The sequence below is a fragment of the Toxotes jaculatrix genome, chromosome 17 (genome assembly GCF_017976425.1).
Source record: "Toxotes jaculatrix isolate fToxJac2 chromosome 17, fToxJac2.pri, whole genome shotgun sequence".
Taxonomy (NCBI): domain Eukaryota; kingdom Metazoa; phylum Chordata; class Actinopteri; family Toxotidae; genus Toxotes; species Toxotes jaculatrix.
Genome location: NC_054410.1, coordinates 21,485,224 through 21,510,501, shown reverse-complemented (window position 1 = coordinate 21,510,501; position 25,278 = coordinate 21,485,224). Strand labels below are relative to the sequence as shown.

At 40.6% G+C, this 25,278-nt stretch overlaps 2 protein-coding genes and 1 long non-coding RNA gene across 3 annotated transcripts in view; 2 read left to right on the top strand and 1 right to left on the bottom strand.

Moving 5' to 3' along the window:
* The window catches only part of LOC121197146, a 208,200-nt gene that overhangs the window by 115,262 nt on the left and 67,660 nt on the right, over positions 1-25,278 (top strand). The window contains exon 3 of the long non-coding RNA XR_005896226.1: positions 22,309-22,315. This is a non-coding gene — a long non-coding RNA (uncharacterized LOC121197146). The remainder of the gene's footprint in view (positions 1-22,308; positions 22,316-25,278) is intronic.
* Positions 6,935-10,078, top strand: dio2 (iodothyronine deiodinase 2). Its single transcript, XM_041060553.1, has 2 exons — positions 6,935-7,544; positions 9,022-10,078. Exons 1-2 carry the CDS (start codon positions 7,320-7,322, stop codon positions 9,613-9,615), a joined length of 819 nt encoding a protein of 272 aa, XP_040916487.1. The 5' UTR covers positions 6,935-7,319; the 3' UTR covers positions 9,616-10,078.
* The window catches only part of nrxn3a (neurexin 3a), a 236,892-nt gene continuing 233,241 nt past the window's right edge, over positions 21,628-25,278 (bottom strand). Inside the window, exon 23 of the mRNA XM_041060565.1 lies at positions 21,628-22,724. Within this exon, the coding sequence (XP_040916499.1) occupies positions 21,784-22,724 (941 nt within the window). The 3' untranslated portion in view covers positions 21,628-21,783. The remainder of the gene's footprint in view (positions 22,725-25,278) is intronic.

The window sequence follows — 25,278 nt, the reverse complement described above, 5'->3', positions numbered from 1 at the left end:
TTATGCTACTTTACTTTGAAAAATAGCCAGCCAGGTCTGTAACCAATCCAGGCGAAATGAGCACCTACCTGGCCAACAGTGAGCTAACACAGTACTAACACTACACGCCAGCTTTACACACTCAAAGATTTAGAACAACCGCTCCCAAATGTTCACAGTGAATTACTGTAACAGCAGGTCAGTAAATAATACATTTTAGTGCGCTCATTATACAGACTTTTTATAAATGTTCTCAGAACTAAGTAGCTCACAACCGTTGCTATGCTGACTCTTTCTGTTGAGAGACAGTTTTAAGACCATCATCAGTGGATCCTGGTTTCAAGTGCAAGCATTTGTAAAGGTTTACAAATGCTTGCATAGAAGCGCAGAAGGGACTGGCTAGGTTCTGCTAAAATTTCAGAAATGAAAAACAACAGTAAAATAAAATGTGTGCAAGCAGTGAAAGAGTATCCCACAGTGGGCCGGGCTCATACAGGCTCAAAACAGCAGGGATGCCAGCAGGCATGCCACAATTTACACAGTTTCCAAAGAAAAAAGACAAAGTATCCTGCAATCTGAATTTTCCCAGGACCACAATACCACACAAAGGAATGTTGTGGAGCCTCAGACTCGATTGCTCTGGACTGCTCAATGAAAACACCGACAGTCTTTTGTTAGGGACACTGACTTGCTTCCAAAGTACTCAAATCTCCCATAGTTCGCTTCGAGCGGCTCGCCGGAGGATCCAGGAGAGAGAAGGGACAGAGACAGAGCAGGTGATCGGTGTTAAAGCACAGGTTTTCACAAGTCATGAAACGTTGTCCATTGTATAATGATACTGTCAACTATATGTGTAATATACTGGTACTATCAGTATCTGTATGCTTGTGTCATAAAAATTTGTATTCGAATTTGCATTCAGATCCCAATAATGAGCTCTGACCATCTTGACAGCTTCATTTTCTATGAATATTTGTTTCTGTAGCTGAAAAATCAGTTTTTAAAAAAATGATATTTTAACCATGTCTCTAAATTAAAATGAAACATAATCTGTATTAACTAGAAATCTTCAAAAACAAAAAATAGAAAAAAAAAAGTTAGTGTAAATAAAAGCCCAGGAGGCAGCAGCACACACATGCTGTGAAGCCTGGTAACAACTGACACACATATAGTGAGGTGTCAGTCCCTTCAGGGGTACCACACTGACACTGTGCAGTTTGACAAACCCTCTTTTGATAGGGTTTTACATGAACCTAACACAAAATAATGCAAGCTCTCTGAATGCTGTGACTGAAAAGGAAGAGGGCAAAATGCAGAAAGTTCAGTGACAGTAGGCTTTAATCCGGCTGTAATAATCTTAGGCTGAAAATCAGGATTAGGCCCCAGATTCACTCTCTGCTTATCGGGGAGGGGGGGGGGGCGACATTAAGGCAGGATTGGTACACGGACAAAGCTGCCAAATTTCACATTCCATTCACTGAAGCTGGTGCCACCAAATGGGGTCATCACTGTCGCCTAACCAGTGCTCCATCTCAGGAGCCAAGCAGCTAGCTTCCAGATTTAAGCAGATGGATAGAAGATTTAACATTAAAACTACACTTACCAACACTGCTTATCGATCCAGTACTTTAAAAATACTCTTATCGGTTCTTTTTGTTTTGTTTTTTTTTGTTAAGAACAGACTTTATTTTGTCACATGTGCCGTATGTAAATTAATAATCTATGGTTACTGTGCAGCAGTTTGCCTGCAGCCCCCAAATCACACGCTCACGCCTGCTCGCATATTTTTCACACATGACGAGGTTTCCAGGAAAAATAGACAGTGAAAAGACATCAGAGCAGCAACATTACATAAAACTTTCACTGCACTACAGTTTCAGTGTCTAGGCTGTATCTGAGCATGACTCAGACAGGAAAATAGTTATATATGTGTGTATATATATATATATGTATTTTAGCAAAAGCATGTGGAGGCCACACGTGTACTGTACAGTCATAGCAGAAACCCAGTGTGGGCTATAATTATGTTATGTCAATAATTTAACAGGTGAAGGGCCGTGCTCTCTCTTTATCTCTCTCTCTCTCTCTCTCTCTCTCTCTCTCTCTCTCTCTCTCTCTGTGTCTCACTCTGAATGAGGATTCAGCAAGGTAGCTGCCACACAAGGGTGTGTGTCCCCGTGTTTGTGTGTGTGTGTGTGTGCCCCCACCCTTTGCACATATACTCCGAGTGAGAGCGAGATATGTTCTGCATATGGAATAGTGAAAATGCGTCATAGACAAATACCTTAACTTTTATGGTGCAGTAATGACAGGAAATCTACTCCTGCCCATAAAGTTGGAATAAAATATATTTTACCTCTTCTCATGAAATGATTGTGACAGTCAGTATTAAGAAAACAGTGTATTTTCTTAATTTCTCCACTTTGGTCTTTACTAATTTAGACCCGGGGCCTGTTTAATACCAGGTTTCCGTACCAATCCCTAACTGTGATTCCTCAATAAAATCAAGTGTCGTTGAATCAAAGGCCAATCAGAGCATCTCGATCTCTAGTACACAGACGTGTCAGTCCTCGTGTTGTCCATCTATTGAGCGGTCAACCCTCGCAGAAAGCATCTTTCTTTATTAGCACATGGAGTGTTAAGTCAGAACAACAGAGTCTCTCGACATTGTGTGTAACACAGTGTGACCATTAGAGATCCCTCACTGAACTCGCTGACTGATAAACCAGCATTTCAGAGGTCTCACGCTGAGCAGACTCAAGGGATCCACGACTGATGCTGCTGCCATCAGACTGAGAAAAAACATAAATAATCACACTCTGCTTGTGTGTCTCTGGGGGCACCACACAGGCAGCTGTGATAATTATCACATGTCCCTTTTAGGTCAGACGTGCATCTGTGGACACAGAGTTTAGCTTGAGACCCAAAAAGACAATGTTCTCAGAGGAAAACAAAGACAAACTGTGAAGGTGACTGAGCAGTGTGTGGTTGAGAAAGAGGCAGCTCCCTCGGGATGTGAAGGTCGAGATACGACAAGATCCTGATGCCTTAAACATATAGAGGAGCTACTGCCCCGTCCACAAACGCTGAAAATATTATTGGGGAAAGAGAGAGGCCAAATGGGATAATGCAAAATGCGTAGCCCGTCCTGAAAAGCAAAAGATATTATTTCAAAGAAAGTATCTTTCAAATCTATTGTAAACGACAGAAAGTCTCCTTTCTGTAAAGATTTGAACAGATGACGGAGTCTTAACATAAAAAAATTAAAAAATCTTCTGTTATGCTTTGTTTACTGTTCTCAGGTCCAACATTGGCCTTTGAGAACAGCTGTCTGATTTGGGAGTGAGGAAATGCCTAAAATAAAAGCCACAGTTCATCTCCTCGACTGCCAGTTGGTGGACGGCTCCCTTAGGGAGTAATATCCTGCCTAAGAGTTCAGCATCGTGAGCTGTGACACTGCTGTCTGTGCGGCACCAGCGTGGCTGTCGACTGAACTCCACGGCACGACCCTTTTTCCGGGTCCTCTCTCGCCAGGGGGAATGGTGCACATGCGCATTTTCAGTGACAGGCACGGCACTACGTTTGGAAACTGAGGAGCTTGCTGGCAGAGACCGCTGAGCAAGAGCCAGACGTTGAGAAAGTGTCACCCTGGTCTCATCTCCAAGGCTTTGGGGGCCTGATTCTGATTTGTTTCACTGTCCCAGCTCCACACAAAGCTCTGGGCTCATTATGTCTGATGCCAAGGCACTCACAATGATGAGTGTCAAACGGGGCATGGTGACAAAGACAGCAAGAATTTCTGAGTTGAACAATGTTGTGTGTTTGCATAGTGTATTGGCAGTTTTGTAGGGGGGGGGGGGGGCTGTGGGGAAATAAGGTTTTCAAGGGCAACAGACTCCTTCTGCTGTTGTTCGAACTTGTGGGTTATCAAATCCACTGTGTGAGTCAACAAGCCTGAAGTCTAAACGGGTGCGTTAAGAAGCCCATTGTTTTCTGTGTCCCACATCTGAGTCAGATTCAGCCACAAATGCAGATGTGTGACGACCGAAAAGCCCCACACACTGAATGCATGCATGCAATCATAGCCTGTCACGGCCAAGTTTTAGACTCGGTCGGGGCGGGAAGGGCTCCTGCTTTATTCAGCCGTGTTGCCTGGAGGCAGCAAAAGGCAAAAGTACAAACTCAAATTTGAAAAGGAAGTAAAAGTGAAAAGCTCTCGTGACCATTTCCCGTGCACTTTTGAGATGGTTGTTAACTTCAGCTCGTTGTGAGGTAAAAATAACCTCTGTGCAACATCATTCAAGATTTATCCTGCTCTGCACGACAGATCTATTATTGAGAATGAACCTCGCTGAATATCTGAGTATTGAACTTTAAAACATCTGCGCCTCAGTGTTCTTAGCCTTTTAAAAAGACAACTTCATTCACTCACATGAATTCATTCAGATCTATAAAATATCTAAATTTTATTACAGTCAGAATTCCTCTGCACATCATTGTGAAACTAAATTAAATTTTAAGAATTAAAATTAAAAATTAACAATGCCAGTGGCTTTTACCGAATAAGTTGGAGAGAAGGACAGAAACACACACAGCTCTGAGATCCAGACACGTTTTTTTTTTCCTGTTGTATCGGAATCGTCCCGAAAAAATAATTTTAACCGTCTCCAAAGTGAATGTCAACCATCAAAAAAAACCAAAATGTTGTTTCTTTACTTTGTTGTCATCATTTGTAGTTGTTAGCTCTTGGTGGCACAACAAAACTCTTATGAGGAAAAAAATCAATATACATCATATTCAGTGGATGAAGTGAATGAAGAACACTTTTTTTCATTTTCCATTCCAGAATTCCATTTGGATTTTCCTTCCTTGTTTCTGTGGAGAAGTTAAAAATAAATTAATTTGCTAATGTTGTAAAGCTGATCTTGTTCCTAATATAAAGACCTTATGCTTAAAAGGATTTGGACTCCTTGGACTTAAAATGCAAAGAGGGGTAGGGTTAAAGGTTTGACCCATTTTTCTTTGATAGAAGAGATATTTCTCTGCTGCAATAAAAAAAAAAAAAGTATTGCATCAAAGATATTTTTATAGAACTGTACTAGTTATTTTGTATTTTGTAATTTTTTTATATATATATATATACTGTAATTCTGGCATCTGGAGAACTGTCACCATTTAATCCATCTCCCCCGTTTATTTTCCAGTAAGCTTCTCCGCGCACACACACACATATAGCTCCTAGGTTTCCCCCTCTTGACATCAGGACAGGTCTTGTGCATCTTCCAGCCTTTCATTGCAACCACACCTGTGACAGTGTAATCTGCGCTGCTGCAGCTCTCTGCTCCGGTGCTGAGTAAAAGTCAGCAGTGTGATGCATGAAATCATGCAGATACGTGCCAGGGGCTTCCGTTAAGGTTTATCTCAAAATCCCAATGGAGAAGAAAATGTGATCTCGGTCACTCTGACTGTAACGTGATCGTTGGTGCCAGACGGGCTGCTTTGAATATTTGTGAAACTGCTCATCCCTAGAGAAAATAAAAAAACATACAGTGGGTGGCAGTTCTGTGGAAGGAAACGCCTTGTTGATGACAGAGGTCAGAGGAGATTTGCCAGACTGGTTGGGGCTGACAGAAAAGCTACGGTAACTCAGGCAGTGAGTTCAGAAAGTATTGACACTCAGTACTCTCCTGGGAACACTCGGAGCTTTAGAAATGGTTTTATACTCTTACCCTGATCTAAACCTTGTGAGGGAATTATTCCTTCTTTAAGTATTATTCCTTTACTAGGTCTTTAGGTAGTATTAGGTAGGTAGTAAGGTAGTATTAGGCATTAATGCCCACAGGTCATTTAGAAGTCCTAAAAGCAGTAATTCATTGTCTCTAGGATGGCTGAGGGGACTCTGATAGCTGGCCCGGTCCAAACTAGGGTAGCCTGGAGGAACAGCCATAACAAACAGCCTGGGGAAAATACAACAGGATTTAGGTAAAATCTTTATAATATTAATATTTAGGATTAAGGTACCTAATCTAATCTTCGCACATGTAAGGGTGTGATATGGTTCCATGAAGAAGAATGACCTTATTTGGATGTATAGTAAGTGTGAGGTAGTAAGGGGTCAAATGTGGTTTACCAAGACGGAAGCCTTCGGAGTTGGGTGGCATTACACAGTGCTAATTTTGTATTATTTACTTGTTTTTATTTATTTTTATTGATTTATGTATTTTATTTACTCATTTAGAGTAAAGGCTTCTGCTTAAGATATCTGGGGTATCCTGAAACTTCTTCCAGTAGCTCACAAGATTTCCATCACAAAAAGCCACAAGTTTAGGAGAGACACAGAGTTCCCTAGTCTTCATGGGCTGGTTCTAAACTCTGTTTCATGGTTTATGAGGTCACAAGGGTTGATTTGCCATAAGCCAAGCTTTGGTAGAAAAACTAATCAAATGAGTTTGATACTTTGCAGAAGGATAACACAGGTAAGAATTTCCCTCTCTGTAGATTTGTTCACTACATGTTTTCTTTATTATGATGAAAAAATCCAGACAGCTATTGCAGATACTCGATTAGTGAATCAAATATATTTTAAATCAAAGTAAATAATACTGTTCCATATACAGTTAAAACTAAATTCACATTGGTATTTTACACCTGTAACATTCGCAGTCCCGTCCACAAATCACAGAGCAAATGTTGCCTGGGTGAAGATCATAACTTATATAAACCTCTGGGTATAGTTTGTTGACACTGCACCGGGCTGTGTAACTGTGCGTTTCTATTATTCTTTCCACTGGATCATAAAATTACAGTTGCCTGACAGCGCACACACACACACACACACACACACACACACACACACACACAAAAAGAAGGAGAGAACAGAAGAGGGGGAAAACACGGCGAGCTGCGGCTTGGTTCAGCCACTGTGCACAGAGCTGAGGGAGGAGAGGAAGGAGGAAGGAGGGGACAGACGGTACGCACCGCATCTGACGTCAGAATCTTGCTACAAAGATAAGCCGGGAGGCTTAATATTAAGTACAATGTTCGTCCTTCTAAGAAGAGAGATCGAGCTCCAGCGGCCTCGGGGCGCTGAGCACCTGAAGGGGGATTTAACAGACCACACCGCTTCACGACACGTACCTGATATACACCTCCGTCCTTTCGTGCGCGAAGTCTGGAGCAGTCCGCGGAGCACAGCTAAATAATAATAATAATAAAAACTATGAGGGGAGCGACTGAGTTCTGCCGTTCAGCCATGTGCGTAATGAGAGGCAGCCTGAAATAATTCTCCTGCCGCCATAGAAACGCAGAGAGAGACAGACAGAGAGAGAGAGAGAGGAAACATGGGAATGGCGAGTGAGGATCTGCTGGTGACACTCCAGATACTACCCGGTTTCTTTTCAAACTGTCTTTTCCTGGTCCTGTACGACTCCGTGGTGCTGGTGAAGCGCGTCGTGTCGCTGCTCAGCAGCTCCAGATCCGCCGGCTCTGGAGAGTGGCGCCGCATGTTGACCTCAGCGGGGCTCCGCTCCATCTGGAACAGCTTCCTCCTGGACGCCTATAAGCAGGTAAACTTGCTGCCGATGAACCCGTGTTCATCTAATGCTCCTCACGGTGTTTTAGATTAAACATTTACACTTTACATATCTAAGCGCACACCTGTCTGACCTACGACCTAGTATTAGGGCCACATCCTTGACAAAGCGCCTGACCTCGTATTGTTTTCTCGTTGTTTTTCTCGTTTTTCCTGTGGTGGTGGTGGTGGTGGGGGGGGTGGGGGGGGGGGGGGGTCTGCCCGTTAAACCTTCTAAGCCCCCCCCCCCTCCCGCCGGTATTCTCTGTGGTCACATAAATGCCACTGTGTATGGATGCAGCCGGTTTATTTTAATTTAAATATGTTTAAATGTTGTACATAAACTATATACTGCCCAGCAGTCATTACCAAGCTCAACTGCAGAAAGAAAGTCACAATTTCCTGATCACAATAAATAAATAAATAAGTTAATAAATAATCCACTGGCATGGTTTCATGGTTTACCAGTCTGATCCTCGCTTTATCGTTGGCACGGTTTCGTCATTAGTAGGTTTCTGTGCCATATGAGCCCTTTGACAGCGTCTCACTGGTAAATGATTAGTTGCACTTACAGTTAACTGTCACCCCTCAGCTTAGCTTGTTGCACTTGGCTGCTACAGTATAATATAACCTGTCAGCAGCCTGTCAGAGTAAGATACCCTATCATACAGCTGCTGGCTGGTTTAAAGTCAAAATAAAGTGAAATGAATTCAAGATTGATTTGCATAGCTTCAGAAGAAAATGTAAAACTGGGTTATAATAGATGCATTGATATCAGTGTTTCACTTTTTTTTGGTCAACTTTAATCATTGTCAGGTTGTCAGAAAAAGTCTTTTCATTGATTCATTGTTTATTAAAACAGGAGGTTCACTCTGCCAAACTGGTTTCATACTCACTTTTCCTGATCAGACCTCCATGCAGGGCTGTGTGGGCCTGTACAGGCTGAGTGCACCCCCCCACCCCCCCACCGTCAGTTTAATTGTTACCTGTTAGGGCAGGAACCACCTTCATGAGTCAAACCTTTATGATTCTAATTAGTTCCTGAAGTTTGGCAGCCTCATCTAATAACAGTGAGAAAAAAAAAATCCAATACCAGCAAAAAAAAAAAACCCAAACTGTTATTCCGATGTTGGTGAGTTCTTTCCAAGATTCCACTACCAGCCTCGTAGCTGCACTAGATAAACAGTCTAAATTAGCTTCTGTTGTTGTGCTATGTATCTGTTGCTACTACATGCAAACAACAAATTTCACGAATAGTTGTGCATACTGTTGTGAAAAAAGTGTGTGTGTGTGTGTAATGGACAGTTAGGCTGAAAAATAATAAACTGATGAGCTGGACAACTGTGAAACCACAGAGACATGCAATATATACAGTTAATATATATACAGTTAATATATATACAGTTGCTAAAGTCAAACAAAACAAAAACAAAAAAGGAGATAAACACCAATCCCTGTTTTTACCTCCTTAGGTGAAGCTTGGCTGCGAAGCACCCAACTCTAAAGTGGTGAAGGTGCCCGATGGTTGTTGTAGCAGCAATATCAGTAGTATGACCAATGTGCCAACTGGTGCCAGAATCCGAAATGGGGATGAGTGCCGCCTTCTGGACTTTGAGTCATCAGATCGCCCTCTGGTGGTCAACTTTGGCTCAGCCACCTGACCCCCCTTCATCAGTCACCTGCCAGCTTTCCGGAAGTTGGTGGAGGACTTCAGCGATGTGGCTGACTTCCTGTTAGTGTACATTGACGAGGCTCACCCGTCAGACGGCTGGGTGGCCCCTCCTATGGGCTCTTACTCTTTCAGTGTACGGAAACACCAGAACCTGGAAGAGAGGATGGGAGCGGCGCGCAAACTCATTGAGCACTTCTCCCTGCCGCCGCAGTGCCAGCTGGTGGCCGACTGCATGGACAACAATGCCAATGTGGCTTACGGTGTGTCCAACGAACGGGTGTGCATAGTGCAGCAGAAAAAGATTGCCTACCTGGGCGGTAAGGGGCCTTTTTTTTACAATCTGAAGGATGTGCGGCAATGGCTGGAACAGAGCTTTGGTAAACGGTTGGTGTAATCAAGGACGAGTCCAGAGGAGGACATTTCCCTGTCTTCAGTGAGGAAATAAAAAAAATCATTCCATTTTAAAAGGCAGAACTGTGAAGCAGTCTTTTTTTTACTTTTGAAATCAGGCCAACTTTTCACACACCAGTCTTTGCAAACTGAGATGAACGTGTTAAAAGCGTGCACTGGTGATCCACATTGACTAGGCAGCAAGTTGATTGGATGCAACATGAAGGCGACAGTCTACGTGCTTCATCTGTATTTATGCCTGCTTTTGCTGCTAAAATCCTATTTTTACATGATTTCCATTGAAATTGAAAACCAAATAACTGAAATAGGGAAGAAAAATCACAAATTCCTATTTCCCAACTATGTTTGATAAAGGAATAGGTTTGTAAGTATTTTATGGAGATCTTAATATTAGATTTTTTTTTTTTTTTTTTTTTTTTTTTTTACTGTGGTCAAATGTTTTTATGCACTATGTCAACAACTTAATTTTGTGTCTAATCTTTACCTATGCTCCTTTCTCTTTGGAAAAATGTTAGTTCATGCAGTGCACACTGAGCATTGTTACCCATCTGACAACTCTACTGTATGGTGTTTTTTCCCATTCTTTATAGTGACTAGAGAAGTATTTATCACCTATCAAGTTTTCATGTTTACAATATTGAATCAGAGTAGATTTAATGTGGCTTTCTTTTTTGACACTGATCAACAGAAACACACCCTTACATGTAAAAATGACAATCGATCTTTCCAATGGGAACCAAGGAGCAAATATAAATAATTACTAAAGGTTAGAGCGGGTTATGCTTCACTGGACACTGCACAAGCTCTGTCCGGTTGTATGGAGATCACGGCCGTACAGCCAGCCACAGAGTCCCAACTGGATTGAGATGAGGCTATTCTTGTGTAGCTTTGACTACATGCCCTGGTGTACTGGCTCACAAACAAACCCGAATGGCAGGTTTCTTGCAGGAAGGTTTTCCTTCAGGATTTCTCTGACTTTGACTGCATGAATCTCAGCCTGCTGCAGAGAGGTAACCCCAGAGCATGATGCTGCCACTGCCATTGCCTCATGGTGGGAATGGTTGTGTTATGATGATGGTGTTTAGTGTGAGTTTTGGTCTCTGAAAACCTGAGAGTTGTGTCGAGTGATATAAGAAGCGCATCGTGTAGTTTCATGCACTTATGCGTAAATATTGAACATGGATTTGGTGGCAGATCAGAACTGGGCCATGCAGTGTTGGCTTCTGGACTTCACCTCCTGCTAGCACGTGCAGTTCAGCAGCCTCTCTCGTCATCTATGCTGAATAAAAACAGAATATCCCCTCTGTCCATCAGGGCTTTACTGCCCTTCCTGACCAGACTTCTTTGTGAACCGGGCTTCTCTGGTATTTTAGCCACAAAACAAGTTTCCACAATAGAAGGCAGGTACCAAACACAATACCCCAGTGATGTCTCCACACAATGACAAACAGAGGCAGGCCCACATTTCTCACAGCGATGAGTTTAATGTCTTCATCTCTCAGTGTAGTATTTGGAACCAGAGCATGTGATAGCCCATTTAAGTCTCTCTCTCATCTCTCTCTCTCTGGTGGCTCAGCTGAAACTCAGGTGATCGCCATTTTACTAATTACGTGATCTCCAAAACCAGTTGGCTGCACCACTGATGATTTAGTTGTGTCCTATTAAAGGGTGTGGATACTAATCCAAAAAAAGTATTTTGTATTTTTTTAAAATTTGTAATTCATTTAGGTTGTTTTTAAGAGGCCGGTTTTTACTTCAGCACTAAAGGCTCAGTGTCAAAAAAGCCACATTACACCTTCCTAGATTCAATAAAACATAAAAGCTTCCATAATACTTTCCATAGGCACAGTGAATTACTGCATGCATACAGGTCATGACATTTAATCATAATAGCACCTTATGTCCCAAACAGTGAGGAGCAATGTGTGAGCATCTTTTTTTTAACTTTGCATGATTGCAGTCCCATGACTCTATCTCCTAGACACTACATTCATATATGACTAAATTGTTACTAGTTGTCCATCATCTGTTCATCATCTGTTAGTTGCCAGGAGCAACTTTAATTTCAAAACCAGTGAAAAAAACTGCAGATATATACAGGATGGACACTTTGCAACTATATTTCCACATTATGTCGATAAAACAAATCAGAAATCAGATTGGCATTATGTTTCTTTTAAAACATATTTGCTGTTGCAGGCGTTTCTACGAGATAGGGCAGGGGTTGAGCGCCAGCACGATCTTTGGCAAACGCTTTCTCTTTTACATTTACAGTAACTGGAAATAATTGCATTCTCAATAACGAGCCAGAAGAAAGTGAATTTCAGATGAGCTAACATGCATTCCTAATGGAGCTGCAGAGTCATTTGTAGCTTAGCTTTAAATTTCTGAGATGGTATTGGTAATGAGGTCAGCACTACTGCCAGATGCATTTAAAGACCCTTTTTATCTACGTATGAGGATTTACTTGTCTCACAGCAGGAGAGGTAGTACAGGGAGCTTAGGTTTACAATTCTAAAAGAAAAAAAAAAACCAATTGCATTAAATGTTTTTTTTTTTTTTTTTTTTTTGGCACCTAAGTGGCCTAAGAACAGCCCTCTCAGTCAGCTCGAGCTCTGGTTGCATTCACAGCAAATGATTAGCACTGTTAGCTGCTTGTCCGGTGAGCGTAACGTTGCCTAACCTGTATCACGAAAGCTGGTTATCAATGGGCTCTGTTCACTCTGAGGTTGCCTCTGAGGGGCAGTTGTTCATTCCAAGCGATGTCGTCACAACCATGATTGATGAAATGGGATAATATTTAATAATATTTAACAGGGTGAAATACAAAGAATATGATCATATATACAACTGGAATAATATAAGAAACTACGGAAATACTAGAAATAATCTAAAACAAAAAGGCCAAAGCTATAAGAAGAGCTGGAATTCTTATATATATGTATGTATGTATGTGACTGCTTGTGCTGCCAAAGTAGAGAGAAGTAGTTAATGTCTGAAAAGATTCATTTATAATTAATTTATTTAACAGTGTGAGGATTATTTCTCATATAAGACAACAGAGCTTCAGTCATGTCAGTCACGTAGAGTGTAAAAGTTGTTGGGAATGAAAGAATCTTTGCACAGTAATAACAGCTAGAATGGTCATTATGTAGTTAATCAGTGTGGTGAACTGTCCCTTTATTTATGACAAAACCAGAGTGGACACATTGAAAACCTTGAATAGCAAAACAATCTGTTGCTCTTTACTATTGTCACTTTATTGTTAACTCTTTTGTCCCTGTCAGGCCCCTGTAGGAATGATGGCCATGGCTGTTGACAGGTTTTGATCTGATCCTCTGGAGTTGCTGCTCCAGAGCAGGCTAACCGTGCAGCATAGGTTACCATGACAATTTACCGCACTTAAACGCAGCATCAGAATATCGGAAAAGTTAAGCCCAAAGTTAAGTCCAGAGATTAGCAGGTTAGCCCCCAAGAAGGCTAACCTGCTAATCTTGCTTTGTGATACAGGCCCATGGTCAAAAAGTGACCTCAGGACAAGCCCAAAGAGAGACAGAGAGAGAGACAGAGCAGCAGTTCTTGATGGTTCAGCAAATGACAAGCAGACATCCAGGGAATCAATCCAAAATCATACTGTAAAAACCAATTTCAAAAATTTAAATAATTTCCTCACAACTGCATAAAAACTGTGGCCTTCTGTGCCTCAGTTCAGTTGCCTTAGAAATGCACAGATCAGCACTGTAACCAGAGCTAATTACCAGTTAACTCAAAGGCGCAGCATTACTAATTACTCATTACTGAGTGGACCTGTTCACACGTTGAGAATATTTCTAACACATTAAGGTTAACTGTTGAAGGTCAGTCGGTTTGTGTGGTACTTGTGGTTGAGGTTGGTGTAGATCTGTCAGTCATTATACAGAGGTAACAGCGTCTCAGCTCCACAGGACACGCAGATGGTTTGTTCTGGTCACAGTGACAAAGGTGTGCAAATGAAAACCTTTGACGAAAGAGTCCCTGACTCAGTCTCTGGTCGGATGTGAACTGCACCTGGTCAACGTGACACAGAGACATTACATCTGCTTTCATTGTCAATCTGCTAAAACTACTTTACATCTCTGGAACTGATACGGACATCCCTGTTCTCCTTTTCATCTACTTTTTCATTACTGCTGAGTGCAATGTTTCATTTTTCTAGTGTGTGAAAAGGAGAGAAACAACACAAGTGGAAAATAAAGGAGAGTGTTTGCTACTGAAACAGCTTTATATGTTGTCTTTATGTCTTGGATGTCGGAAAAGAAAAGGCTGAGGCTGACTAACAGAGGGGAAAAGTGGGGAAAAAAAAAAACACAACAAATTTTCCACCACAAATCGGACAACTTTTCAGCTGCTGTACGTGAAATAATCTTAAAGTTTCTAAATAACACAAGAAAGAATTCCACTGACGTCTTTATCTACGCAGAGGCAGAATGTGAATGAGTTTATCTGTCAATGGAAACACAGTTTGTTCATGGGTTCAGAGGAAAACGTCAGCCTGTTTAAAGGTTCGATGTCCAAACCGGGAGGAGGGGCTTATAAATACAGCACGTGTAGGACTTGTTACCATCCTCACTGCACTCTCTACCATAGAAAGACAAGATAACTAGGCAGATGAACGAGGTTATAGCAAGTGAAACCTAACTTGTGAGATAGGCGCAGCAAACCTTAATTAAAACTATTGTAAATAAAAAAAATACCCACTTTAAGCCCTTTAAACCCGTTCTTTTTCTCTTCATCACTGCTTCTGTAGTGGCAGCACTCTGCCTTTAAAGGGCAGCACAGCTCACAGATCACCAAGCCGGAGAGCAGGAACTGCAGCCTGGGAAACAAGACGAAGGCAGAATGCAGTAACTACATAGCCAAAGAGCAGTGCTTTTTTTGGGGGGGGGGGGGGGGGGGGGTATGTTTTGTAGTTTCTATGGCAGAATATATTTTTTATTTTGAAAACGCTCCACTCCATTTGGCTTATTGAGAAGGTGTTGTTTTAACTGTATGCTGATGTGAATTGACCACTGTTACACCTGGACACATATTTTAGGATCTTCAACCATGTTAGTTTTGTGTCTCATTAGTTGCTGAGGTAGTTTAATTTTTATCTGATTTCGTCAGTGATTGAGATTGTTTAATATAAAATTCCTTTCCAGAATCAAGTATGAAGCTTTCCAGGCACAAAGCTCTGACTTCAGATATCACCAAACTAGAAGTATGACAGTGGGCCTAAGCATATTTAGAAGACATCAGTGCACATCAACAGGCACTGAACACCTTTGTTCTACTTTGAATATTCACTCATCTCCACTAACTCCACCTGAAATGGTTTATCTGTACCACAAACTAGAGCTGTGTTTCATGGAAAATGCTTATCAGCATATGAATGAAGCACAGAAGTTTTTTATTTGAATAACCGATATTATTTTTTTTTTACTTATTACTGTGATGGTGCTTTTTAATAATAGCAGAGCACAGTTTGTGTTAATACTGTACCTCAGAAGTACCATCATCCATTGCAGCTCTGTATGTTTTGAATACCACAGAAATGAACACAGATCACAGTTCAGTTTTCCACTTTATTGGTGATAGATATATATTTTCTCTCTACACCTTTTGTTGGAAAATAAAACATATTCTGCAAAATAAATTTAAAGACCAAACATCTGAGTCGTGTGATAGACAATTCATTTGTATGAAAAAATATTATTACTTCTTTTAACATTGGCAAGTCACAGCAACAAATAAAATGAGCTCAAATTATCTGCAAAGCTTTCACATAGTTTTTTTTCTCTGCAGTGATTGTTGCCAGAGATACACAGCATCTGTAACGCCAAATAACTTCACAGGTTTTACACAAACATGCAGACTTTTATCTAAAACTGGTTTTAAGAAACTCTTATATCTATATCTTTTTAAATATGTGGGCACAGGTCTCGTAGTAAAGCAAAGGCTTCTCACAGACAAACTACACTGCCTCTGGCATGGATGATTAAATCCTTCATCTTTTTTTAGAGATGATATTTTCGATTCCCAGACATGTGGTAGCCTTCAAAATGTTGGCAGCACATGGGGGAAAAGGTGGTGACAGATCATTTCAGAACATTCAGAACATTCCCACATCGTTGTGCGGTCTTCGTCAGTATGTTCCTCCGGCATCTTCGATTAGTTGTTGAGTCCGGAATGTGAGATTTTGTCCTCGAGACATTTGATGTTGTCAGACAGACAGTGTACATTTTTTTTGTCAGCAACATTAAGAAAACCACATCTTTTTGTCGATTTGCCGTAGATCATTGAACAACTTTGCCTAACACGAACAGCAGGTGCACACACCACTCCATTTCAAATGAAAGAAGCAGTAGAATAAGACACTCTCTGATATTATTATATATTTTGTCACTGTAACAACTTGGAAATAATATTGACGAGTTGAAGACCGTTGTACGTGATGATGAAGACGTGGTAGTGAAAGGTTGACCGCCTGATGTAGCAGCATCCATGGTTGAGAGGTCAAAGGTGAAGGTGATCAGTGTAGGTAATATATGTAAACTTCTTAAACTTTGAACACCCTTTATTTACAACCTCCTCACTCCCCTCACCCCACTATACCTGGTCATGCACATGATCCATCTAACTTATGCACACATCCATTGTCACATGACACATGTCCTTTATACAGATGTGCGTCTCTCACACACATGCCTGCTAAGTGTTTAGGAAATAGCATCTAACAGGATTTTAGCTGATAGATGGTTTTCTTGTTCTTTCAAATACCTGAAAAATACTGAGCCATTTTCAAAACCTCTGCTCTTGGCAGCAACAGTCATCTCCAGTTTCCACATAGGGTGAGTATCCCTATGCTCAGATATGAGCCATAGGAGGATACCAGTGGCAGGACCTTTGTGGTCATGGTAACAATTAATAAACAGGGTTAAGATTGTTAAAGGGTCATGGTTTGGTTAAGTTTAGGCATAAATCTATTTGGTTAGATTTAGGAAAAGATTTTGGTGTGAAATAAACACCTCATTGTGGTTAGAAGACCTTCATCGTCCTGATTACAATAATAAACCTGTGGTTAAAGTTGTGGGACAATGATGAATTAAAGAAACAATGTTGATTATCAGAGTCACACAGGGGGACAAATAGCATCCTCCTGTTTACAGTGTTCTGTTGACACATCCATCAACTCAAACCTCCCCTTAATGCTGACTTTGTTGCTCTATCTGCTACGTCACCTAGCTTCCTCCTTTGCTTTCGTCATCATTAGCACGGCAACTACTAAATGTTACCTAACAAAAAAATGTAAGTATGGATTGTAATAAGCTGCTTGCAAAGACGACTGATGGGGTTGTTTGGGATGGGAGAACAGTCTCACAGTGATGTATCTTTAACAAGATTAAGGCCGGGGTTCAGCTTGAACACGTTTGTACAACATGTTGTCCAACCATGTTTGAAGGCAAAAGTTTTATAGCTGTTCTGAACAGCCACATCAAAGCATGTGACCTTAACCTGCACTGGGATCGTTTGCATCTGAATGTGGAACAGTCTGAAGCCCTGGTCCTGAGGTCTGAGGCTAACACAGTGGACTGGAGTGAGCTGCTGCCAAGAAAAGGAATTTAGCATGTTGTGCTTTTGTCCACAGGTGTGGGTGAGATGGACTGTGAGATTAGCAGGAGGATTCATGAAATGTAGGCAGTAATGAAGATGTTGTAGAACAGACGTGTTTGGTACAGCAGTGGGTCATGATGAAGGGAGAGCTGGGCCATAAGTTTTCAACACAGTCATGAGCTTTGGAGATCAATTGTGAAAATGGCTGATACAAAAATCCAGCACAGCAGGAACCACCCTTCAGAAGGCTGAATATCTGGATGCAGCACAGATGCTGCATCTTTGAGTTAAAAGGACTATGTTGAGAAAGTTCAGGCATCTGATTAAAATGCTTCTTGGACGCTTCCTCATGAAGGTTTTCTGGGTACGTCCAACTTGGAGGAGACCCCAGAGCAAGACAAGGAAGGCCTCAGTATACCCCAGAAGGGGATAAAGAATGTGCACTGGGTGCACTTTCATGAGGGGATGTAGCCAAGATTTTGAGTCGAGCCAAATAGCCCAAATCGAACATCCTGCCCCCAAAAGAACAGAGAGGTGTGACGGAGCTCTGGAATGATGATTTCATCATCATCACATAGGTATGATAAAGGAAGGGTAACAGTTGTAATGGATAGTGAAAAAAGCACAAATAATTAGTGATAAAAAAAACAAAACAACAACATTAAACTCAAGTCAGGTCCTGTACAACAATCCAAGGCTAACATATTCACTTCTGTGAGAGAAGAAGAAAGAAATCATACCCTAGGACCTGTGGAGGAGGTAATACTTCTGTTGTAAATTCAATTATCAGACTCAGTATCACTGAGGCCTCAGTGAGATGTTAAGATTGTCATATTGACCCTTTGTTGCATGAACTGGGTCTTCATTGCCAGTCAGTATAAATAGATAAAACCATTAACCATTCAGTTCAGCATTTTACATCATAATGCATCCGTATCACTCAGCATACCATTGTCCCATCAAGCTGTCTGACTTGGGGCGATAAATGGATACTCACAGTTTAGGTCCATTGGACCCCACTGTAAATGGTAAACAGCCTGCACCTACATAGCACGTTTCTAGTCCTATCAACCATGCAAAGTGCTTTACACTACATGCCACACTAACCCATACACGCACATTCATGCATGCATTCACACACTGATAGCACAGACCAGCCATCAGGGGCAATTTAGGGTTTTGTATCTTGACCAAAAGCACTTCCACATGCTTACTGGAGGAGCCAGGGGTAGTGCCACCAACCTTTAGATTAGTGGACATGTGGATAACAGGCCAGCAATATACAGTATATATGTGGCCGGGCTGTATAAATTTATCAGCCATCAGTGTAGTGCATAAAACCCTAAAGATACAGGTCAGGAGCTTCTGTTAATGTTCACATCAAACATCAGAATGAAGGAAAAATGTGATCTCAGAGACACAGACCTTTGTCTGTGGTTGTTGGCGTCAGACGAGCTTGTTCGAGTGTTTCTGAAACTGCTGATTTCCTGTGATTTTCACACCCAACGGTCTCTAGAGTTTAACTCAGAATGGAGCCGAAAACAAAAACCATCCAGTGAAGCAGCAGCTCTGAGGACAGAAACACCTTGTTGATGAGAGAGGTCAGAGGTCAGACTGGTTGAAGCGGACAGAAAGGCAAGCAGACATGACCCAACCTGCCTTGTGTTAACAGTCCAGGCTGGTGGTGGTAGTGATGTGATGGTGTGGGGAATGTTTTACACATTCATTTAAAGTCGTCTCAAACTGGTTTCATGAACAGAACATGACATAAAGTTTCTAGTAACATGATGATGAACACATATCACATCATTAGAGACTTTATGTTGTCTTGGAGCAACAACATAATGTGGAGGGTTGAACACTGTGTTGTTATTAAACAGGTGCTAACACACGACCTCAGTTTGTAAAACAGAACAAACCAAAGCTTGGATCAGATCTTTTAACTTTATATTTCATGTGAAGGGAAATGTTAGAAGCAAACTAAGGGTAAAGCCATGGGCTCACCCCTCGCATCCATTGTAAGTCACTTGGAGTGGAACTTTTTAAACACATTGCCATGACAATGGCCTCTTTCCCAAGTCACATCTGATGCCAGTGTGTGGATGGCACCTTCACCAAACTGTGCTACTACTCCAGTATCAACAGCTTTATTCAACACGTGCAACTGCACAAAGTTTTCTGATTGGACAATGGTGATGTCATTTAACAACATTTGAATCAAATTCTAATGATATTTGTGGGATTTCTGATAATGTTGAGCGTCAATTAAAAAGTAATCAAACCGCACCCACACGGTCCTGATGGTTTAGCATTAGAATGGTGATCATTGCTAGTACAGTATTTAATGTTATAGAGAAAAACTAAAGGTTTGAGGCAAAATTTTCAGGGGCTTTAAAGCTGCCTCGCTTTCTTCGTCCTGGCCAGTGAAGCTGGTTCTATGCCGAGAATCAGAAGCATGTCAAAGTGGTGTATAGTATATAGCAGCCATGAGGAACAGCAGGATTGGATTTACCCAAGGACTACAGTGTAATCTCAGAGGAAAAAAAACAAATGTTTTATTTGTTATCAAACTGATGAAAAAGAAAATGGTAATGAAAAGTAACAATTGTAACACAAAAATATGAATTCCTGGCAAAAAAAGAAAAACAGCTCCACATCGTTAAATGACAATGGCAGAAAATGGAAACATAAAGACACAGTAAAATACTGTCAAAACAAGATGTTAAGTAATGATAAAGAAGTGACAAGACAATGATTTGAGGTTGACCAGCCACACCTGAAAAACACCATTTAAGCTTTAAAAAAAGAAAAGAAAACAAAAAAAAAACTTAAGCCCCATCCATTATAGCCTCTTCGTCTTTCTGTCTTTGTCATAACTCTGACTTTATTCTCTTTCAAAAAGAAATAACACTAGTGTAACCCAGAACAAGAAAGCCATGATACAGAAGGAAGGGCACCTTGTATTTGTTGGACAACTGCAAGTAGTTAAATATTCATGCAACTTTAGAAACATCTCTGGTTAGATCTCTAGGCTAACAATACATTTTTATTCTTTATGAATATCAATATGATTCTCCACATTCTGATTAAAGTCTTTCGCCATGTAAATTAACAGTTAATAGATTTCATCATGTCAAATACGCTGATAAACCATATGTTCTGTCTGTACAATAGAGGTACTAAAAAATTACAACTGTCATGGTATATGTACAATTTTCTACCTACAAAGTACAACAGCTAGTGTGTAATAAAATATGTAAACAAATTTCTTGTTTCTTTTTTTTGACACAGCTGAGTGTGACAGCAGAATAGAATTCACACTTTCAACATTTGATTTATTTTTTTTTTACACATTTGTTAACAGTGTTGTAGTACTGCATTTGTCTTCCTCCTGACACCTCCATAGAAAAAGAGAACGATAGGCAATGAACCGACATACAGTTTTGCAAAAAAAAAAAAAAAAAAAACATAAAACCAAACCACCACTGGCTGTGCACCAATAATAGACCCTTTTCTTTGAGAGATTGTTTTTTTTTTGTTTTTTTTTTGTTTTTTTTTTTGTTCCCATGGTTAACGTTTTGAAGGGTTCAGAAAGAGGGGAAGGGCTAAGTTCTGATCTGATGATGAAGAACTGTTTTGGCATTAAAGAGAACATGGTCCGAGTTGAACACTGTATACTGGACTTTTACTGTACTGTACTTTACTGTAGAATTAGGATGGCATGCATTTCACAGTCAGCTGCTTCTTACCAAGAGAACCGGCCACTTCTTTCCACAGACAGTGGACAGTCGCTCTGTCTGTCAGATAATGAGAAGAATTGTGGTGAATCAGATGTCAGCGAGCGAACAGGTTCTATGAGTTCAGCCCGTGGCAATTTGCTCACTTGGTTTTCATTTTATACACAGAAATAGTAACTTTTTTTTCTTGTTGTTCTTTTTGTCACTTTTTTCTTCTTTTGCTTAAAGCAAAAATAAGTAAGACACCACACTTGTATAATGTATAAACCATAAAAATTCCTCATATTCTGATACAGCAGTCCTTTTTTTACTTTTACAGTGATCATGTGCCTGACCCCCTCATTTTAAGCATTACATGTTGCTTACATGCTGAAAATGTATAAGATTATGAGCCTTTTGTAATTAACAATTTTACAAAAAGTTTTTTTTTTGTTTTTGTTTTTTTGTTGTTGTTGTTGTTTAATGCCAAGGATCACATAGCTCTAAAAGTCACTTCGGAGAATGGTGTAGCTGTGAAATATTTCTATACTGATAACGTCTCTGACCAGATAGAAGAGTAAGATCTCTAAAGTTGCTATTTAGCCTTGTCATTATGCTTACAATAGTAAGTGTGCTTTATATTACAGTACATATCATCAGTTCAACTACTCAGCACAGTATAAGATTATTCAAGTTCCATGTTATACCATCATTTGTCATAGCTCCTCACAAGGAAACTGATAAATAAATGTTCTCTTAGTGCTTTCTGTCTTCATTCGCTTGTGTTGACGAAAGTCTCACAGTCACACATAATACTCCTTATCCTTATTTTTCTGTTTCTTGTTGCTGCCTTTCAAGCTCTGCTGTTTGTCCTTCATCACAGCGCCATTGCTCTGCACAGCTGAGTTGGTTATGTAGTTCCTGCTCTCGTCCACCTGGTAGGAGCCTTCATCCCTGTTCCTGTATTTATACATGGCATACAGAAGGATGAGGATGCACAGGGCAGCGGCCGCCACTATTCCGATGACCATCCCGGTGGTGCTGCTAGATTCACGGACCACTTCCGAGGGCCCTGGAACTCGCCTGACGCCCGGCTCTGTGGGGAGTGCTGTGGGTATATTACGGAACATTGGGGAGATTATTAATGGGCCCCTCAGCTTGGTGCTGTCTACCTCAAAGGATGTGGGCAATGGAAGCAACACTAGGTCGGGCTGGGGTTTTAGCTCGCGGTTATTCATTTTGCCGGCCGGCTGTTTGGCCGGAGCATTGTGGAGGGTTGCGGTGGAGGCAGAGGTGGCGGTGGTGCGGCTCTGGTCGGCGGTTAGTAGTATGGCGGTAGTGGTAGTCCTACTGCGTCTGGAGACTGACGGTTTGTTAGGTCTAAAAGTCTTGGGCGTGTGAGCTTTGTAGCCACCTTCAAAGCCTGACGTGGACAAGGTCTTATCTGTTACCAAGGAGAAGGTCGTGTAAAAATCTTCATCATCAGTAGGGGGCAGGTTAGACTTGAATGCTTCCCCAGAGCCATACCCCGATATCACCAAGCCATCATCATCACAATCATCGCTGCCTCGGTCCGACAAGCAAGGTACCCCCGCCTCAGTGGCCTTGGACAGGGACTCTTTGGTGGTCTCAATAATGGTGAGGAGTGGGTGGTGGGTTGAGGGAGTGGGAATGAAGGGTGCACGAGGAGCTACAGAGGGGTGCGCTAATGGATCCTCAAGTACTGGGATGACTAACTCAGCTCCTGGGGTTGGAGACAGACAGGTTAGAGGGCAGCATGGGAGTTTATGAGATACACAAAATTTGACACATCTGGACCAAACAAAACAAAACAGGCAACAACTAAACACATGACAATAAACTTAGAATGTCAATCGACATATTTCTGATACAAAGCCTGACATAAATTTCAAAAGGTTTAGGAGATGAGCCAGAACATGAACATCAAGCAAAGTTTGCTTTAAATTCAATATGCTCATTGTAGTTAGGGATACTTCATCCTTTCTCAATATCATTCAAGAAACTTCTAAGGGAATGTGCAGAATTCTAATGCAAACTCATAAACCTGAAGAGCTAAATGAAAATGTATTCAACTGAGTTACAGTCAAAAGATGCTGTAGTCATTGTTATGTCTTTTATTTTTCCCTTTCATTCTCATTTCTCATTTCATACAGTCATACTGATTTACACAAAATAAAGAGTATTATTCCAGACACAGGAACACAGGTTGCTGTCATAACAGAAACGAGAGACTGACAGCAGCAGTAGAGTCACTGCTCGATGGCTCTCAGATCATCTTAAACCTTTTGATTTTTTTTGTACGGTAACACAGGAAATTAGAGTTATAGCTCTACAGATATTTCTCAGGCGTAGAGCTGCTCTGGAGGCTCAGTGAGAGGAGACAAACAACTACAGATTGACCTTGTAGCCTTCGTGAATTGTTGAAGATTGAACTGTTTGTAAAAAAAAAAAAAAAAAAAAAAAACGGGAGGAGAAAAATGATAAAATCTCTCCATCAGTGAACTGGTTGCAAATCACTGATTTCTTTGTACTCAAGAGAAAAATCTGGAGAATCAGGATTTGATATAAAATTGAATGCACATTCCAGGCAAATAATTATAGAAAAAGTCAAGTGTCTTTATTGCCATGTGCAAAAACCAAAGAATTTCCATGTGACCTAAAATTCAATTGTTTTAGAAATCTGTTTGTTCAGGGACAAGTCTGGATCAAATTTGCGCAAACACAATGAGGCCCTGTGGTTTCAAGTATTCATTACCAAGACATTCCAGATGCTACAGACCAGATAACTAAAAACAGGGAACAATTGGTTATGTTAGTTTCATGAGAAGCCTCATTTCTCCTCCGTTGCTTTTTCACTGGACTTCACTTTAATGTTTCTTGACAATTTAAAAAAAAAAAAAAAAAAAGCCCTTTGTGGTCTATACAGTTTGTATTCAATAAGTAAGGTTCTGTCACAACAGCAGCTCTGTGACCAAGAAAAGCCTGTTTAACTATCACTTTAATTTTAGGTTTGTACAATGTCAATGGCAGAGCAAAGTCACCTGAATGCTCACCCTCTGAGAAACACTGGTCTGGATGAAAGACATCACATGTACATGTACTTTCATCCACTGTGTGTTTAACAACACAGTGGGCTAACAGATCAATATAAATCTGAACCTGATCTTATTTTATACTACTACTACTGATCAGAATGATTATTTCCAACTGAGAGTAATGTTGAAACTCAAATCTAAACTCCATGATGAATCTGAAGACGAGCTGAGGTGGAGGCTTGGCTGCTTCAGAGAGAAAATGGGCTTTGGTAGACACTGCATCATATTGTTTTCTTTTTTCCTTTATATATATATGTGTGTGTGTGTGTGTGTGCTTATATATGTGTGTTTTTTAACAAATTTACAAAACCTACCTTTTTGTACGTCTTTGCAGATTATATGTGATGTACGGAAAATTATACAACGTAATGCAAATAGTTCCTTTTTTTTTCTGTCGTTGGAGTGAACATTCAAATTACCATTGACATGAAAAATATAAACACAGCCATCAAGCATGTGTGCACTGAATCTTTGATGCACATCCCAAAATTCTGTATCAGTTAAAACCAAAAAGAATATGAGACAAATTATCACAAACATCAACATATACATTCACAGGCACACAACTCTGCAGATCAAACAAAGGCCATTTTATTCTATGATTCCAAACAATAAAACACAATCAAAGATTCAGCTGTCAGTGTCCACAGCTTGATTGGAGATGCAGTTTGAAATATTAGAAAAGTGCAGCTTCACTCAGATGTTTTGTACGAACATACTGTCTCTGATTTGGTCAATATTTCTTTGAGGTAGTACATGTAGCATTTTGTGTTCATATAAAGTGCTGAACAGTGATTCAGCCTCTATTTAATGTAAGAATGAAATGTTAGTAATCAGTCGGGTTTCCTTGGAACAAATCTGCACCAAAGGATTTGATCCTATTGAATCATATGATACAACAATAGAGTTTATTTGGAATAAAAGGAAGAGGTGCTTTTCATCTCTAGCATCCATATTAAACTCTCTCCACTTGTTTGACAGCAGTTTACAGCTTGGTGGGCGACATGTCCCCCCAACATAACTAACACCTACCTATTTTCATATGATTGGTGTTTCCCGTAGCTTCAGATTCAGTGGCGTGAAACTGCTGAAACAGCTACATTTAATACCTTTTAGCCACTTTGCTTTTAGTGTGCGATACACAAACCTATAGATTTTGAGATGTTCCACACATTTTACACA